The 18,468-nt window shown below is 51.2% G+C and overlaps 1 protein-coding gene and 1 pseudogene across 1 annotated transcript; both read left to right on the plus strand.

Moving 5' to 3' along the window:
* Positions 1-4,599: 4,599 nt before the first annotated feature.
* Positions 4,600-6,292, plus strand: LOC109740672 (F-box/kelch-repeat protein At2g44130). Its single transcript, XM_020299728.4, has one exon. The coding sequence runs from the start codon at positions 4,940-4,942 to the stop codon at positions 6,050-6,052; it is 1,113 nt and encodes a 370-aa protein (XP_020155317.1). The 5' UTR covers positions 4,600-4,939; the 3' UTR covers positions 6,053-6,292.
* A 2,527-nt stretch (positions 6,293-8,819) lies between these two features.
* The window catches only part of LOC123493589 (uncharacterized), a 29,908-nt pseudogene continuing 20,259 nt past the window's right edge, over positions 8,820-18,468 (plus strand).

Here is an 18,468-nt window from a genome sequence, read left to right on the forward strand (position 1 = left end):
AGAATCCGTTGTGCGTCAATGGTCCACATAGTTTGTCTAATCAGATCCTCATCCCAATTATTGGAGACTGGGTCAATCAAATCTACGACTTTTGATAACAGATGCCCCCCTAGGGGTCACAATCTTCCTAGTGGCACAATTTGGGATCCATGCATCTTCCCAAATGTTAATGTTATGTCCATCCCCCACTCGCCAAATATAACCTCGCTTGAGAGTATTGATGCCAACCATAATACTTTGCCATGTGAAGGAAGCACCATGCTTTGGCTTGGAGTTCAGCAAATCACCATTAGGATAGTACTTGGCCCCTAGAATAGTCGCACACAAGGAGTCAGGATTATCAAGGAGACGCCATGCCTGTTTTGCAAGCAGAGCCAGGTTGAAACAGTGGATGTCACGGAATCCCATTCCTCCATGGTTTTTTGGTACACACATTTTTCACCAGGCCATCCAATGCATCCTCTTCTGGTTCTCCTCGTCTCCCCACCAGAAATGCGCCAACGCGTCTATGATTCCTTTACAATTTTTTTTAGGAATTTTGAAGACCGACATTGCATAGGTAGGTATGGCTTGGATCACCGCCTTTAATAGGATCTCCTTTCCCCCGGCAGATAGTAATTTTTCCTTCCAACCACTAATTCTCTTACCAATACGTTCAATCAGAAAACTAAAGCAGTCTGTTTTATCAACACCCACATTTGCTGGTAAGCCCAAATATTTATCAGTGAGAGCCTCCGTCATTATATTTAGCGTTATACACAATTGTTCTCTGATCTCTACCTTTGTATTAGGGCTGAAGAAATACTGAATTTTTCAACGCTTACCAGCTGTCCCGACGCCGCACAATATAAATCTAGTGCCGATTTCAGGTTTTCCGCATTATGTTGGTTGGCTTTCATTAAGATCAATGAGTCATCCGCAAAGAGAAGATTTGTGACTGGCGGGGCTGCTGGGGAACGTAGCAGAAATTCAAAATTTTCTACGCATCACCAAGAGCAATCTATGGAGTAATCTAGCAACGAGGGGAAGGGGAGTGCATCTACATACCCTTGTAGATCGCGATGCGGAAGCGTTGCAAGAACACGGATAAAGGAGTCGTACTCGTAGCGATTCAGATCGCGGTTGATTCCGATCTAAGCGCCGAACCACGGCGCCTCCGCATTCAACACACGTGCAGCCCGGTGACGTCTCCCACGCCTTGATCCAGCAAGGAGAGAGAGAGAGGTTGGGGAAGACTCCGTCCAGCAGCAGCACAACGGCATGGTGGTGATGGAGGAGCGTGGCACTCCAGCAGGGCTTCGCCAAGCACTGCGAGAGACGAGGAGGGAGAGGGGTAGGGCTGCGCCAAAGAGAGAGGAAGTCTCATATCTTTGGCAGCCCCAAAACCCCCACTATATATAGGGGAGGGGGAGGGGCTGCGCCCCCATCTAGGGTTTCCCCCCCAAGGGGTGCGGCCAGCCCTAGATCCATCTAGGGGGGCGGCCAAGGGGGGAGAGAGGGGGGCGCACCACTAGGTGGGCCTTAGGCCCATCTGAGCCTAGGGTTTCCCCTTTCCCCCCATTCCTGCGCCCTGGGCCCCTTGTGGGAGGCGCACCAGCCCACCTAGGGGCTGGTCCCTTCCCACACTTGACCCATGCAGCCCTCTGGGGCCGGTGGCCCCACCTGGTGGACCCCCGGGACCCTCCCGGTGGTCCCGGTACGTTACCGATAGCACCCGAAACTTTTCCGGTGACCAAAACAGGACTTCTCATATATAAATCTTTACCCCCGGACCATTCCGGAACTCCTCGTGATGTCCGGGATCTCATCCAGGACTCCGAACAACATTCGGTAACCACGTATATCTATTCCCTATAACCCTAGCATCATCGAACCTTAAGTGTGTAGACCCTACGGGTTCGGGAACCATGCAGACATGATCGAGACGTTCTCCGACCAATAACCAACAGCGGGATCTGGATACCCATGTTGGCTCCCACATGTTCCACGATGATCTCATCGGATGAACCACGATGTCGGGGATTCAATCAATCCCGTATACAATTCCCTTTGTCTACTGGTATGTTACATGCCCGAGATTCGATCGTCGGTATCCCGATACCATGTTCAATCTCGTTACCGGCAAGTCTCTTTACTCGTTCCGTAACACATCATCCCGTGATCAACTCCTTGGTCACGTTGTGCACATTATGATGATGTCCTACCGAGTGGGCCCAGAGATACCTCTCCGTTTACACGGAGTGACAAATCCCAGTCTCGATTCGTGCCAACCCAACAGACACTTTCGGAGATACCTGTAGTGCACCTTTATAGCCACCCAGTTACATTGTGACGTTTGGTACACCCAAAGCATTCCTACGGTATCCGGGAGTTGCACAATCTCATGGTCTAAGGAAATGATACTTGACATTAGAAAAGCTCTTAGCAAACGAACTACACGATCTTGTGCTAGGCTTAGGATTGGGTCTTGTCCATCACATCATTCTCCTAATGATGTGATCCCGTTATCAACGACATCCAATGTCCATGGTCAGGAAACCGTAACCATCTATTGATCAACGAGCTAGTCAATTAGAGGCTTACTAGGGACATGGTGTTGTCTATGTATCCACACATGTATCCGAGTTTCCTATCAATACAATTCTAGCATGGATAATAAACGATTATCATGAACAAGGAAATATAATAATAACCAATTTATTATTGCCTCTAGGGCATATTTCCAACAGGGGCGTCTCTACAGACTTTAACTCCTGATATGTTTCCATTCTCCTCAGCATGCGCAAGCAAGGCATTCAATCCTTCTGTGCACAGCAAAAAAAGGTATGGTGATAGCGGGTCCCCTTGTCTCAACCCTCTCGTAGGCTTAAATCTCTCACTTTCCTCTTCATTGATCCTTACTTTGTATTCTACGGTTGAGACGCATTGTATAATCAAGTTTACCCACTCACGACGAGAACCCAATTTCAACATAATCCCCTTCAAAAAAGTCCATCAACTCTATCATAGGCTTTGTGCATATCAAGTTTTATAGCACACAAGCCCTCTCTACCCTCTCTTTTGTTCTTGATTGTGTGAAAACATTCGTAGGCCACTAAAAATCTGACTTACTTAGTTTAGAGAAGATGTTACATCATGACAAAAGAAATTGGAATAAATCTGACCAGCAAATAAACGTTGCCACACTCTAAAGTTCCATCAAAACATTTTGAAGATGCCATCTCTAGTTATCAATCTCATGTCGGTGCTCTTTCTTGCACCAGTAAAGAACTAATAAAATGTTATATTTGCATAAGCTTGACTAACCTTTAAAAAAATCATAGTTGCATGAGCCGCCCACAATAAGTGGCGAGGATTATAAAAAATTGATGATGTAAAACGCATTGTGACTGGGGACATACATGTCATAAGCTTTGCTATGCACCGCTTCATCACCCGATCGCCGAAGGAACTGAGATTTTAAAACTCAAGTAACATCGAAGGAGAAGGCCATGGCAAAAATGGAGTGGAACTAGAGAAACTAAGACACCACTAGCTTCTAGACATCAACCACGAATATCACACAAGGATGGAGGACCATTAATTCACAACACGACACCGACGGTTGGCCTATAGCCGCGAAGAACAATTCTAGCAGAGTCGCCATAATGCATATGGAACACACACACAATAATGTTCTGGAGGTTGTCGAGCTTGTGCACAAACACATAACTGCCATATACTGAGCCTACAAAAAAATCTCCATGTGGGACCCGTTTGTCATTCGCTATCAAGAACTATGTCTTCTCCATCTCACCAAATAACAATTGAAAAAACTTTGAACTTAATTTTAACAAGGATTTCAATAAAGATTCCTACAATGATTTCAACAACGAGACTACTACTAACTTATTGATGGCCTATTCCTTCGTTTGGAAGTGAACTCTCAAATGAAGCATGCTTCAAGTTCTTCCACTCCGGTGGTTTACGAACACATGGCGTCCTTGATACGCGAGAAGATCACGAGGGACATAACGGTAGCCTCCGTGAGCGTACCATCCCTCTCTACCAAGGCGATTGTCGTCATGCAGAAAAGGTAGTGATGGGCGGCTGGGAGGCGCTTCGGCCCAACGGCTGATTCAGCCTTGTGGGGTGTGTCCTTCTCGACCCACTCAGACCATTTCCACATCCTCTCCTAAAACTTTCTCTTGGCGCGGTCTTCTTTAGTCTCGCCGGGAAAAGCTTCACGTGAAAGGCTCGGTCAACGGGAGGATGAGGGAGGAGTGACGCCGGCAAAAGGAGGAGATGGGTGAGGAGTGGCACTGCTTAGCAAGAGTGGGCTGATTTATACCCGGAATGGCCGCACTCCAGCGGCAAACGTGGCCGGATTTGGCGTGTTTGTGTGAATTCCGTACTTTGCTGGACCTGTTTTTCGAATCTCGAATTCCAACCCGAAGGTTAATATTAGAATTCGGTACTTATTGAGACTTGCCAGAATTACTCTAATAGCAAAAATTTAATGAAAAAACAGAAGTACACACGCTTGGGAGATCCAAGATTACTCCCTCTCCCATCTGCTACACCGGCGTAGATGGAAACACAGGACGGCTGTTGCTTTGCGAAATATAAAGATGCTTCGAATTTTATATGAATGCGTTGCGAATGAAATGTATTTTTAAAACAAAAGGCTGGATCGTAGCAAGAATCAAACAAGCGAAGAAGCCACGACAGAGATCGGGCTGTCGTCGGTGCTGTCGTCGGTGCGCGGTGAACTGCATTTCGACTGGCGCCAGTGCTCTGAATTTTCATCTCTTCAATATACAGCTTTCGATGTGTCCTCAGCTCCATTCACGCTGCGCCACGTGCCCTCTCAGCGCTCTATTTATGCCACCCTTCCACCGAGCCAGAGAGCCATCCATCTCCATTCCCAACCCCAATCCCAATCCCAGAGATAACGAAGATGAGGAACCAGAAGAGCCGTGTCCAGGAGTGCAAGGTCGAGCACATCGACCTCATCCCGGGGATGCCGGACGACGTCGCCGTCGACTGCCTGGCGCGCGTCCCGCACGCCTCCTTCCGCTCGATGCGGGGCGTCTGCCGCGGCTGGAACACCGCCGCCGCCGCGCCGGACTTCGCCCTGGCGCGCGCCGAGGCCGGCGCCAACGAGGACCTGGTGTACCTGCTGCAGTTCGGGAACCCGGCGGCCGCGGATGCGGACGGGGTCGCGCCGGAGAACGCCCAGGCGTACGGCGTGTCGGTGTACAACGTCACCACCGGGGAGTGGCGCCGCGAGGGCGCCGCGCCGCCCGTGCCGATGTTCGCGCAGTGCGCGGCCGTGGGGAGCCGCCTCGCCGTGCTGGGCGGGTGGGACCCCAAGACCTTCGAGCCCGTGGCGGACGTGCACGTGCTCGACGCGTCCACCGGCGTGTGGCGCCGCGGCGCGCCGATGCGGTCGGCGCGGTCCTTCTTCGCCTGCGCCGAGGCGGGCGGCAAGATCTACGTCGCGGGAGGCCACGACAAGCTCAAGAACGCGCTCAAGACGGCGGAGGCGTACGACGCCGGCGCCGACGCCTGGGACCCGCTCCCGGACATGTCGGAGGAGCGCGACGAGTGCGATGGCATGGCCACCGTCGCCGGCGACCGGTTCCTGGCCGTGAGCGGGTACCGCACGGGCCGCCAGGGCGGCTTCGAGCGCGACGCCGAGTGGTTCGACCCGGCGTCCCGCGAGTGGCGCCGCCTGGAGCGCGTGCGCGCGCCGCCGTCCGCGGCGCACGTGGTGGTGCGCGGCCGGGTGTGGTGCATCGAGGGCACGGCCGTGATGGAGTACCGCGGGGAGCGGCGCAGCTGGCGCGAGGTCGGGCCGTCCCCGCCGGGGCTCAAGGCCGGCACGGCGCGCGCGGTCGCCGTCGGCGGCGGCGAGCGCGTGGTGGTGACCGGCGCCATCGAGTCCGAGGGAGGGGGCACCGGGCACGCGCTGTGGGTGTTCGACGTCAAGTCCAAGAACTGGACCGTGGTGCGCCCGCCGCCGCAGTTCGCCGGCTTCGTCTTCTCCATTGGATCCGTGCGCGTGTGATGTCTCGGACCGCTCTCCTGTCCAAGGAGACTTCTTGCTAGCCATGTCATGTGTGCGAGAGACGAGCGGAAGGCAGATGCGAGTAGTCGACGGCATCGAAGGCGAAGGAGTAGTGTAGTTAGCTCAGCTGTGTTCATCTGCCTCTGTTGCAGAACTGAATTCCTGCTCGTATGGTTGGACTGATGGATCAGGGGTGTAGTAATCCTTGTTTTTCGAATCTATAGAGGTTGGATTACCTGATTGTTCTTGGCAAACAACATTTATCCGCCTTCTTCAGTCAAAAATACGTCGGGAACAGGTAAAAACAGGCAAACTTTCTGGGTTCGTGGAGACATCTCATGAGACTGAGAGTAACAACCAAATGTGCGATATAAAGCGAAACACGGAGACATAAAGCGAAACGAAGGGTTTAGCACGGATTCATGAGAGTCAGTTTGCCTTGCTCGACTCTGTTCTTAGCATTTCACAATGCAGTCAAGTGTAACTTGAAGTACACGCAGTGGGCGCCCCTCACCGTGGATCCTCCTAGTAAATCCTCCGTGGCTTTGTTTCTCCCTGTGGACGATCTTTAACGGTGTCCGGTTGGTTTAAGGCCAACTCCACCACGCGACCCCATCCTTTCTGGCCCCGTCCATTTAGGGTAAAAGGGACAAACCTAGAGCTTCAAAGGAAGAAGCTTGAAATGGAGGATGCGGCCAAGAGGAGGAAGATCGACATGGAAGAGGCATCCTGGCAAAGGCAGCTCGACATCGAGGCCGCCAATGTCTCGGCCAGGCAGTGGCAGCTCGACATCGAGGCCACCAATGCCGCAACTAAAGCAAAGGAGGTGGCCCTTGCGATCATGAGCGTGCACTTGATCAAGATGAGCGAGAAGACAAGGAGTTGATTCGAGGCCAGGCAGAAGGAGATGTTCGACGCTGACGGCCTGAACTAGGTCGTCCGATCGGCCGTGGCCGTTCTTTTTGGAGGCTGGCATGGGTGCCGCCCGCCCGCTGGGCCGCTGGCTGTGTGCCGGCGAGAAACACATTCATTTTGGAGGCTGGTTCTGTTGCCGGCAAACAAAACTATTCATTTTGGAGGCTGGTTGTGTTGCCGGCGAGGACGTGTAGGCCGCTGGCTCTGTTGCCGGCGTGACTAGGGCCGCTGGCGTGAACTAGGTCGCTGGCCTGAACTAGGGCCGCTGGTATTTGAAACGTTGTTCTCTTTTTAATATGGAGGCGGACAAGATGGGGCCAAAGGATGCGGCCGCGCGCTGGGCGCACGGCCACCGCATCCCCGGACACGCCCCCATCGCCCTACCCAAAGGGACAAAATCCGGCCAAACCGGACGTCCGTTTGGGGTCGCGCGGTGGAGTTGGCCTAATGGAACGTCAAGCGCAGCTACAAAAAGAGGGCAAAGACGATGTGAAAAACCTAGCCGCCTCCCTTTCTCACCGTTGTCCGAGGGAGGTTCAATTCAGGGGTGGCTTGCTGGTAACTCTTGGAGGGGTTGCCTCGGTCGGAGAAGACAAGGGCTGAAGTCCTGAAGAGCATCTACAACCGGATGCCCTATCTGTCTCATACGTCCGGACAGGCCGTCCGAGCACTGACCGGTCACAAAATAGCGACCCAACCGAAACTCTCAAATGCCTGGACTGACCGGGACCACCCATATCCGTCCCAAATGTAGGGCAGACATGAGGCGGTCCGAGCATGCCCGGGCTCACCCGCCACATTAGCCTGGCCCACCGCTGGTCCACCCCGACCCACAAAAACCCCGTCCGGCAAAAACCCTAGCTCACTCCGCTCCGCTCCACTCCCCTCCCCTTCTTGACGGTCCCATTTCCCCAATCTGCCAAATCCCTAGTGCCAGCGAGCAAGACCAGTAGTCACTCCGATGGCAGCTCCGGAGACAAGGAGGAGCTGGCACTTCGTATCGCGCTCAAGCGCTCGCGGGTCGATACGAGCGGCATCTCTGGGTCCGGTGCGACGCCCCCTGTCGCGCCAGTGCTGATGCCAGCTCTGGTCCTTCCCGCCCTGCGCACGGATCTGCAAGGCTTGCCAGATTTGCTCCTCCCGCCCGACGGCCTCCTCAACCTCCGGTCGCTGCTCCGCACGGGCAGCGCTGGGTTCTAGTGTTCGCTTAGCCGACGCCGCGGATGCGGACTCCGGAGTCGAAGGCACGAGCTGCCCGCCGTGAGAGGCAGAGGGCTAGGAAGACGATGGGTGGGTCCGACGGGTCTGCGCAGTCTGCGCAGGAGCGCTTGGTTCTAGTGCCCGCTCAGCTGACGCCGCGGATGCACACTCCGGAGTTGGAGGCATGAGTTTCCCGCACGAGAGGCAGAGGGCTAGGGAGATGGTGGGCGGGTCCGACGGGTCTGCGCAGTCCGCCCGCTGCCGTCGGGTGCCCGACGAGGAGGACTGACTCTTCGAGTGGGTGTGCCGCCGGTCACTGAATGAGGCGAAGACGAAAGCCTGACGGCTACGGAGGCTCAACGCCAAGCAGCTTCGGCTCGGCATTGAGCAATCCGAGCAGGAGGCGGTGGAGACAGCGAGGATGGCCAAGCTCAAGCGCCAGCAAGACCGCGTCGTCCGGCGCTTGCAAGGCTTCATCGTCATCTCCGATTCCTCCTTCTCCGACGGGTCCGACGGCTCCGACATGGACCCACGTCCATCGGCGGCGCTGGGTGTCTTCCTGGGTATTCTCTAGAATACCCAAGATTTATGCCCAAAAAAATCAATATACATGTTAATACTAGCCCAGCCGGCCAGCCCAAACTGAGCGTCACGCAGGGAACCAGACCAGCGTCTGGTGGTACACGCCGGTCCGCGGGCGAGGAGCCGAGGAACCTATCGACCAGTTCCCATCTCCAGCGCAGTCTCCCTCCCCTCCACCGATTCCAAACCTAGCGCTAGCGGCCGGTGGCGGGCGACGCGTGGGCGGCGGCCGGCGGCGAATCTAGGCCCGGCCGGCCCTCTCCTTCCCTCCCCTCGGCAGTACGGCCCCTCCGGCCTCGGCCTCCGGGCTCCGGCAACCCGGCTCCGCCCTCCCCGAACAGCACAAGAGTTTCCTCCGCCTCCGAGATCCGACCGGCCTCCAGTGCTCCCTCGACGGCTCCACGCGGACCACGCCTCCACTGCTGACCGTCCTGCTCCTCCAGCATAGCTCCAGTGCTCCACCAAGGTACTTGGCTTTTTGCCCTCTGTTTTTCTTAAGAAATCTGAAGATTTGTTTGTGAACTGAAATGAACTAAATGGACATTGGAGTTTGAAGAAGAAGGATGTTTATGTGATGGATTTGATGCCACATTGCCACTGCCACCGATTTCTACTTTGTTTATGTGATTGTGATGTAGATGAAGAAGAAATATGTTAGCTTGTTTGAATTGTGCGACAAATCTTCAAAGGCAAGGAAAATAAGTTCTACATCCACACCAACTGCTATTTCCGTTGAGGTTGAGAGCAACCTACAACTAGCACTAGTGCATACACATGACGAAGCTCCGCAACCGGAGAGGGAGAGAGGCTCCCCGTCCCCAATTGTAGAAGATGATGAAGCGGTTGATGAAGATGATGAACCAAGTCCCCAATTCGAAGCAGATTTGGCGGCTCTGGAACGTGATCCTGGCAAGCGACTTCCCATATCTTCATATCATGTCAATGACCAGGATGTAGTTAGAAGGAGATACAGTGACTTGGGAGCTTGTGAACCAAAGGGTCACAAATTTGAGATCAGAGATTTTAGTGGACATCCCTGTCGCTTTTGTCCTTCTTGGTTTAAGGATCACAAGTGGCTTGAGTATAGTGTGGAGAAAGAGGTCATGTTCTGCTTTGTTTGCTATTTGTTCAAGGATAAAACAAAAAGCCCTGGTGGAGATCCATTTGTTAAGGGTGGGTTTAGAAACTGGAACATGAAAGCAAGATTGACAAGGCATGTTGGTGATGTAAGTAGTGCTCACACTGAAGCTCAAGAGAAATATGATATGTTCACTACATGTCGGAGTAATGGGCCACGGGTAGCCTAACCCGAGTCCCAGAACCTTTCAAGACATCGGGGCCGGCTGCGCCCCTCAGGACATTGAGATGAAGCGCCGCCTTCTGTTGGCCGGCTGGCCCAAGCGGCCGGCTGCCAGAAAGCGGCTAAGCTCCAGAAGGCGGCACCAAGACGGGCCGACTCCTTGCAGGCGGCCTCCAGAGAGGCCGGCTTCTAGCAGGCGGCCCATGGCGCCCTCTGAGTCTGCGCCCCCATTAAGGAAGACAAGACATGGTGAGGCTACAGTGTAGCCCATCATGCCTGTATCCAGGGCCGGGTGTGGCCACGGTGCTCCGTACAGGCGGAGATCTCCGCCCGGCGCGGCACTGTTGCCACTCCGCCCCTGACGTCGCAACTGACAGGGAGAGCCCTGTTCCCACGACGGCCTGGCGGTACGGCCTGCAGGCGGCGGGCCCTACTAGGCAGCGAGAGCCTGGAAGACGGCGGAGGCCTGACCAGCCGGACCTGAGGGAGGCCGGCTTCCAGTAGGCGGCCCGTTCCTTCCTTGGGGCCCATGCGCCATTAACCAGATGAGACACGGTGTGACTATAGTGATCTCCCATCAGGCGGCGGGACTGTAGCCACGCTCCCCTGACCAAGCGTGCGTCATTAGCGTCACGGCTACAGTAATCAGCAGCCGACCAGACCCACAAGCGGCGGAGGCGGCCTGTCGGCTCCGTACTAGACCAGTCGGCGGGGCCCATCAGGCGGCGGGCCGCAGCAGCCGGCGGAGAAGCCGGCGACCAGAGGCACTGACAGTCGGGTCCTACACCCGGCCAGATTACCATTGTACCCCTAGTGGTAGGCCAATATAAACCCCCCAGGGCACCCATGCAAAGGGTTCCCAACCTGTTAGAACTAGACTCATACCTAGAGGAAGGAGAGAGCGCGCCTGCCTTCTTCTACCTCTAGCATACAGCTCGAGGAGCACCATTGTATCCACCAGTGCCTTAGTGATCATGCGGAGACCCCCGAGAGCAGGACTAGAGGTGTTATCTCCTAGGAGAGCCCCGAACCTGGGTAAAGTGCGCCGGTGTTCGTGTCTACGCCTCATCCCGCTTCCAGGCACCGGCGACGTTCTACTCGCTCCCACCATGATAAGCCATCCATTGGCATATGTCGCACCCAACCCCCGACATTTGGCGCCCACCATGGGGCAAGGTGCACCGTCTCCCGGAGACCTGTTTTGGACGGGAACCTTGTTCCTTCCTGGCGAGCTCAGCCAGCCCAGCACGCCAGACGGCGTCTGCGCTGACGCGCTGCAAGGCGCGGAGGTCGCCTGTGCGGCGAGCTACCTCGCCGATCTTGTTGGCGAGATCCGCCTCTCCGACGAGCCCGCATCCGACGCGGGCACAGAAGGCCCCGAGAGCCGCCTCGTCAGCCTCCTCGATCAGCTCCACGTCGGCAGCGAGCCTGCTGTGGACTTGGAGTCGGTCGGCTCCACCGACCCGATGCTTGTCGACTCCGACACAGCGTCGCTTGACGCGTTCCCCACCAACATGGTGGTCTCCGACGAACCGCTTTCTCGCGCGGACAGCGGTGGTAGCACCGTCACGGAGGTGCTCGTCATCAACCACGGCGAGCACTCTGGCGGGGGTGGCCCGGATCCGTTGCAGGCGGCGATGCAAGGCCTGACTGCGCCCATCCCGGAAGACGCTGAAGTCGAGAGGCTGGAGGCACGCCGTGTCCAGCTCGTCGAAAGCGCCAACCGGCTGGCCAGCATGAGACGCCTTTCGGAGGCCTACCAGCGTGAGATGGACCGTGCCGTCGGCGGCACGCCGGCTCCTGGTGGGCCTAGCCGTATTGGCCAGATCCGACAGCGTGGCGCGACCATCGCCAGCATGTTCAAGACAGATCGTCCCGTCTACGCCACGCCTGCGGAGAACATACGAGCTGCCCAGGCGGCAGCAGACGAGCTAGAAAAGCTCGAGGGCGACGAGCGTCACCACATGACGGAGCGCGTCCAGCAGCTCCTTGACGCGGCTGCTGAGCAGCAAGAGGCCGGGTGCCGCACTGAAGCACCCAACCGGCGAAACGACGACCCGCCTCCCCGCCGAGACCAAGGCGCGACATCCCGGACACCGACTGGTGGCGTCCGCGGTAGAAGAGACAAGGAGCCGGCTGCCAGCCGCAGCCAGACTCGCATCACCATCGAGCGCGACCAATACGGCCGCCCAAGAGGAGTGGAACGACGGGACGACTGTCCGCCTCCACCTCCCCCCTGCAGGGAGAGGTGCGTCTCCCCGCCGCCTGTTGATCACCCGACACTCGGCGACCGCCTTGTCCGCCGAGAAGGAGTCGGAGAGAACGATGCCCGCCATCAGATCGACCGCCTCAACCGATCCCTGGCGCTAGAAGAAGAAGATGAATTGGGTCCGCCTTGTTTTGGCCCCCGCATCCGAGATGAGCCCTTCCCCAAAGGGTTCACACTCCCAAGAGATACGCCCAAGTACACCGGCTCCGTGAAGCCGGAAGACTGGCTGGTCGACTACTCCACAGCCGTCAGCATCGCGAACGGCAACAAGCGTGTTGCCGTGAAGTACGTTCCGCTCATGCTCCAGGGCACAGCCCGGACATGGCTGAACAACCTGAAGCCCCGCAGCATCAACAGCTGGGTCGATTTCATCGAAGCCTTCATCCGCAACTTCACCAACACGTACAAGCGGCCGCCCAAGCCTCGCCAGTTCTCCTTATGCGTCCAAGGCCCCAACGAGTCGACTCGCGACTACCTCACGTGCTGGGCCGAGCTGCGCAACTCTTGCGAGGGCGTCCACGAGGTGCAGGCCATCGAGTACTTCACCGCCGGGTGCCGAGAAGGCACCCTCCTCAAGCACAAGCTTCTTTGCGACGAGCCGACGACCCTCGACGAACTGCTGATCATAGCAGACAAGTACGCCATGATACGTCCATTTTGCATCATGCTTTTATATCGATATTTATTGCATCATTGGCTATTATCACTCATTATGTCACAATAATTATGCCTATTCTCTCTTATTTTACAAGGTTTACATAAGGAGGGAGAATGCCGGCAGCTGGAATTCCGGGCTGGAAAAGGAGCAAAATATTAAAGACCTATTCTGCACAAATCCAAAAGTCCTGAAACTCCACGAAAGTTGTTTTTGGAAATAATGAAAAATACTGAGCGGAAGAAATACCAGAGGGGGCCCACACCCTGGCCACGAGGGTGGGGGCGCGCCCCCCTGCCTCGTGGGCCCCCTGTTGGCCCTCCGGTGCCCATCTTCTGCTATATGAAGTCTTTCGTCCGAGAAAAAAATCATAAGCAAGCTTTCGGGACGAGACTCCGCCGCCACGAGGCGGAACCTTGGCGGAACCAATCTAGGGCTCCGGCGGAGCTGTTCTGCCGGGGACACTTCCCTCCGGGAGGGGGAAATCATCGCCATCGTCATCACCAACGCTCGTCTCATCGGGAGGGGGCCAATCTCCATCGACATCTTCACCAGCACCATCTCCTCTCAAACCCTAGTTCATCTCTTGTATCCAATTCTTGTCTCTAAGTCCGGGATTGGTACCTGTAGGTTGCTAGTAGTGTTGATTACTCCTTGTAGTTGATGCTAGTTGGTTTATTTGGTGGAAGATCATATGTTCAGATCCTTTATGCATATTAATACTCCTCTGATTATGAACATGAATATGCTTTGTGAGTAGTTACGTTTGTTCCTGAGGACATGGGAGAAGTCTTGCTATTAGTAGTCATGTGAATTTGGTATTCGTTCGATATTCTGATGAGATGTATGTTGTCTATCCTCTAGTGGTGTTATGTGAACGTCGACTACATGAAACTTCACCATTATTTGGGCCTAGATGAAGGCATTGGGAAGTAATAAGTAGATGATGGGTTGCTAGAGTGATAGAAGCTTAAACCCTAGTTTATGCGTTGCTTCGTAAGGGGCTGATTTGGATCCATATGTTTCATGCTATGGTTAGGTTTACCTTAATACTTCTTTTGTAGTTGCGGACGCTTGCAATAGGAGTTAATCATAAGTGGGATGCTTGTCCAAGTAAGGACAGCACCCAAGCACCGGTCCACCCACATGTCAAATTATCAAAGTACCGAACTCGAATCATATGAACGTGATGAAAACTAGCTTGACGATAATTCCCATGTATCCTCGGGAGCGCTTTTCTCTATATAAGAATTTGTCCAGGCTTGTCCTTTGCTACAAAAAGGATTGGGCCGCCTTGCTGCACTTTATTTACTTTTATTACTTGTTGCTCGTTACAAATTATCTTCTCACAAAACAATCTGTTACCTATAATTTCAGTACTTGCAGAGAATACCTTGCTGAAAACCGCTTATCATTTCCTTCTGCTCCTCGTTGGGTTCAACACTCTTAGTTATCGAAAGGACTACGATAGATCCCCTATACTTGTGGGTCATCAAGACTCTTTTCTGGCGCCGTTGCCAGGGAGTGAAGCGCCTTTGGTAGGTGGAATTTGATAAGGAAAAATTTATATAGTGTGCTGAAATTTACTGTCACTTGTTACTATGGAAAGTAATCCTCTGAGGGGCTTGTTCGGGGTGTCTTCACCCCAACCAGTAGAGCAAAGAGTTGCTCCTCAACCTACTGAACCTACTAAAAATGAAAATGTCTACTTTGAAATTCCTTCGGGTATGGTAGAAAAACTGCTAGCTAATCCTTTTGCAGGAGATGGAACATTACATCCTGATGAGCACCTAATATATGTGCATGAAGTTTGTGGATTATTTAAGCTTGCAGGTATGCCCGATGATGTTATCAAGAAAAAGGTCTTCCCTTTATCTTTGAAGGGAGATGCATTGACATGGTATAGGCTATGTGATGATATGGGGTCATGGAACTACAAATGATTGAAATTGGAATTTCATCAGATGTTTTATCCTATGCATCTTGTTCATCGTGATCGCAATTATATATATAATTTTTGGCCTCGCGAAGGAGAAAGCATCGCTCAAGCTTGGGGGAGGCTTAAATCAATGTTATATTCATGCCCCAATCATGAGCTCTCAAGAGAAATGATTATTCAAAAAATTTATGCTCGGCTTTCTGATAACAATCGCACCATGCTCGATACTTCTTGTGCTGGCTCTTTTATGATGAAGACTATTGAATTCAAATGGGATTTATTGGAAAGAATTAAACGCAACTCTGAAGATTGGGATCTCGACGAAGGTAAGGAGTCAGGTATGACACCTAAGTTTGATTGTGTTAAATCTTTTATGGATACCGATGTTTTTCGTAAATTTAGCACTAAATATGGACTTGACTCTAAGATTGTAGCGTCTTTCTGTGAATCTTTTGCTACTCATGTTGATCTCCCTAAGGAGAAGTGGTTTAAATATCATCCTCCCATAGAAGTAAAAGTAGTTGCACCTATTAAAGTTGAAGAAAAGACTATCACTTATAATGATCCTATTGTTCCTACTGCTTATGTTGAGAAACCACCTTTTCCTGTTAGAATAAAGGATCATGCTAAAGCTTCAACTGTGGTTCGTAAAAGCAATATTAGAACTTATACACCTTCTGAGCAAGTTAAATTTGAACCTAATATTGCTATTGTCAAAGATCTCTTGGCTGATAATATTGATGGCATGTTATTTATTTCTGTGATGAAACTGCTAGAATTGCTAAATCTTGTGCTAAAGATAAACATAGACCTGTGGTGGGCATGCCTGTTATTTCTGTTAAAATAGGAGATCATTGTTATCATGGCTTATGTGACATGGGTGCTAGTGCTAGTGCCATACCTATTAACTTATACAAAGAAATTATGCATGATATTGCACCTGCTGAGTTAGAAGATATTGATATCACAATTAAACTTGCCAATAGAGATACTATTTCACCAATTGGGATTGTTAGAGATGTTGAAGTCTTGTGTGGGAAAACTAAATATCCTGCTGATTTTCTTGTTCTTGGTTCCCCACAAGATAGCTTTTGTCCCATTATATTTGGTAGACCCTTCTTAAACACTATTAATGCTAAGATAGACTGTGAAAAGGATGTTGTTACTATTGGTTTAGGTGATATGTCTCATGAGTTCAACTTCTCTGAATTTCGTAGACAACACCGTGAAGAAGAACTGCCTAGTAAAGATGAAATTATTGGTCTTGCTTCTATTGCCGTACCTCCTAGTGATCCTTTAGAACAATATTTGCTAGACCATGAAAATGATATGTTTATGAATGAAAGAAGGGAAATAGATGAAGTGTTCTTTAAACAGGGTCCTATTCTGAAACGCAACTTGCCTGTTGAAATCTTAGGGGATCCTCCTCCACCCAAGGGTGATCCTGTGTTTGAGCTTAAACCATTACCTGGTACTCTTAAATATGCTTACCTTGATGAAAAGAAGATATATCTTGTTATTATTAGTGCTAACCTTTCAGAGAAGGAGGAAGAAAAATTATTGAAAACTCTGAAGAAGCACCGTGCTGCTATTGGATTTACTCTTGATGATCTTAAGGGCATTAGTCCCACTCTATGTCAACACAAAATAAATTTGGAGAAAGATGCCAAACCAGTTATTGATCATCAACGACGGGTGAATCCTAAAATGAAAGAAGTGGTAAGAAAGGAAATACTAAAGCTCCTTGAGGCAGGTATAATCTATCCCGTTGCTGATAGTCAGTGGGTAAGTCCTGTCCATTGTGTCCCTAAGAAGGGAGGTATTACTGTCGTTCCTAATGATAAAGATGAATTGATTCCGCAAAGAATTATTACAGGTTATAGGATGGTAATTGATTTCCGCAAATTAAATAAAGCTACTAAAAAAGATCATTACCCCTTACCTTTTTTTGATCAAATGCTAGAAAGATTATCCAAACATACACATTTTTGCTTTCTAGATGGTTATTCTGGTTTCTCTCATATACCTGTGTCAGCTGATGATCAAGCTAACACCACTTTTACCTCTCCTTTCGGTACTTTTGCTTATAGACGTATTCCTTTTGGTTTATCTAATGCACCTGCTACCTTTCAAAGATGCATGATGGCTATATTCTCTGACTTTTGTAAAAAGATTTGTGAGGTTTTCATGGACGATTTCTCCATTTATGGATCCTCTTTTGATGATTGCTTGAGCAACCTTGATCGAGTTTTGCAGAGATGTGAAGAAACTAATCTTGTCTTGAATTGGGAGAAGTGCCACTTTATGGTTAATGAAGGCATTGTCTTGGGGAATAAAATTTCTGAAAGGGGCATTGAAGTTGATAAAGCTAAAGTTGATGCTATTGAAAAGATGCCATGTCCCAAGGACATCAAAGGTATAAGTTTCCTTGGTCATGCCGGTTTTATAGGAGGTTCATTAAGGACTTCTCAAAAATTTCTCGGCCTCTGACTAATCTATTACAAAAAGATATACCATTTATCTTTGATGATGATTGTGTAGAAGCATTTGAAATACTTAAGAAAGCATTGATTTCTGCACCTATCGTTCAGCCACCTGATTGGAATTTACCATTTGAAATTATGTGTGATGCTAGTGATTATGTTGTGGGTGTTGTTCTAGGGCAAAGAGTTGATAAGAAATTAAATGTTATTCAATATGCTAGTAATACTCTAGACAATGCCCAGAGAAATTATGCTACTTGAAAGAACATGCGGTGCCCCCATGTTTGGTTTTGGTAATTGATGACAATCTCTATGGACTAATGGTTGCCTTGAGTTATATTTGAAGGGTTTGTCCATAGGCTTTTCTTGGAGTCCATTTGTTGGTTTCAAGGAGAGTTTTTGATGACCAAGGTGCCATTAAGGAATTATCCAAAGATTGGTCTTGTGAGTGTTGAGCTTATTGCAAGCATGTCTTGAAGAAGAAGATTATGTGATCGTTCATGTTTACCTTCAAGACATCATAAAAATGAAGAGAGTTGGAAAGATTCAAGGTTGATTAAGTCTAAGTCAAAGAGTGAATCAAGTTGATCAACACACAAAGCGTAGAAGATGTACCGAGAGGGATCACGTGATCGCATGGTAAGGTAAGCATTGTCCTTTATGCTTTGTGTACTAACCCATGGTCTACGTGAGAGTTCTATGTGGGGTTAGGTATGTTTCCATGGGCTTGCGTCAAGAGGAAGATATTATACAACCCATGGTGGATGACATCAAATGGTGCTCGTCACCAAGTTTGCGTGTGCAAGTTCAAGTGGAGCATCATCAAAGAGATCTTATGCTTGAAGCTTGCCGTCCATTGTGGTGACAATGGATTTGTGAAGATGTGTCGAAGAGTGGCTCACCCATAGTGGAGTATGGGGGAGCAATCCACTAGTCTTCACAGAGCCAACGCAATCAAGAAAGGTGGTCCAGCTTGAGGGAGTCAAGATCATCATCATCCAGCTCAAGTGGACTATGCGCAAGGCAAAGGTTTGCCCTTGATAGGTTTTCTATTTTACCGGTCTCATGGTACT

This window comes from Aegilops tauschii, chromosome 4 (genome assembly GCF_002575655.3).
Source record: "Aegilops tauschii subsp. strangulata cultivar AL8/78 chromosome 4, Aet v6.0, whole genome shotgun sequence".
Lineage (NCBI taxonomy): Eukaryota > Viridiplantae > Streptophyta > Magnoliopsida > Poales > Poaceae > Aegilops > Aegilops tauschii.

Excerpts from the sequence above, each read along its gene's own strand:
- LOC109740672 (XM_020299728.4), top strand. The coding sequence starts at position 4,940 with ATGAGGAACCAGAAGAGCCGTGTCCAGGAGTGCAAGGTCGAGCACATC.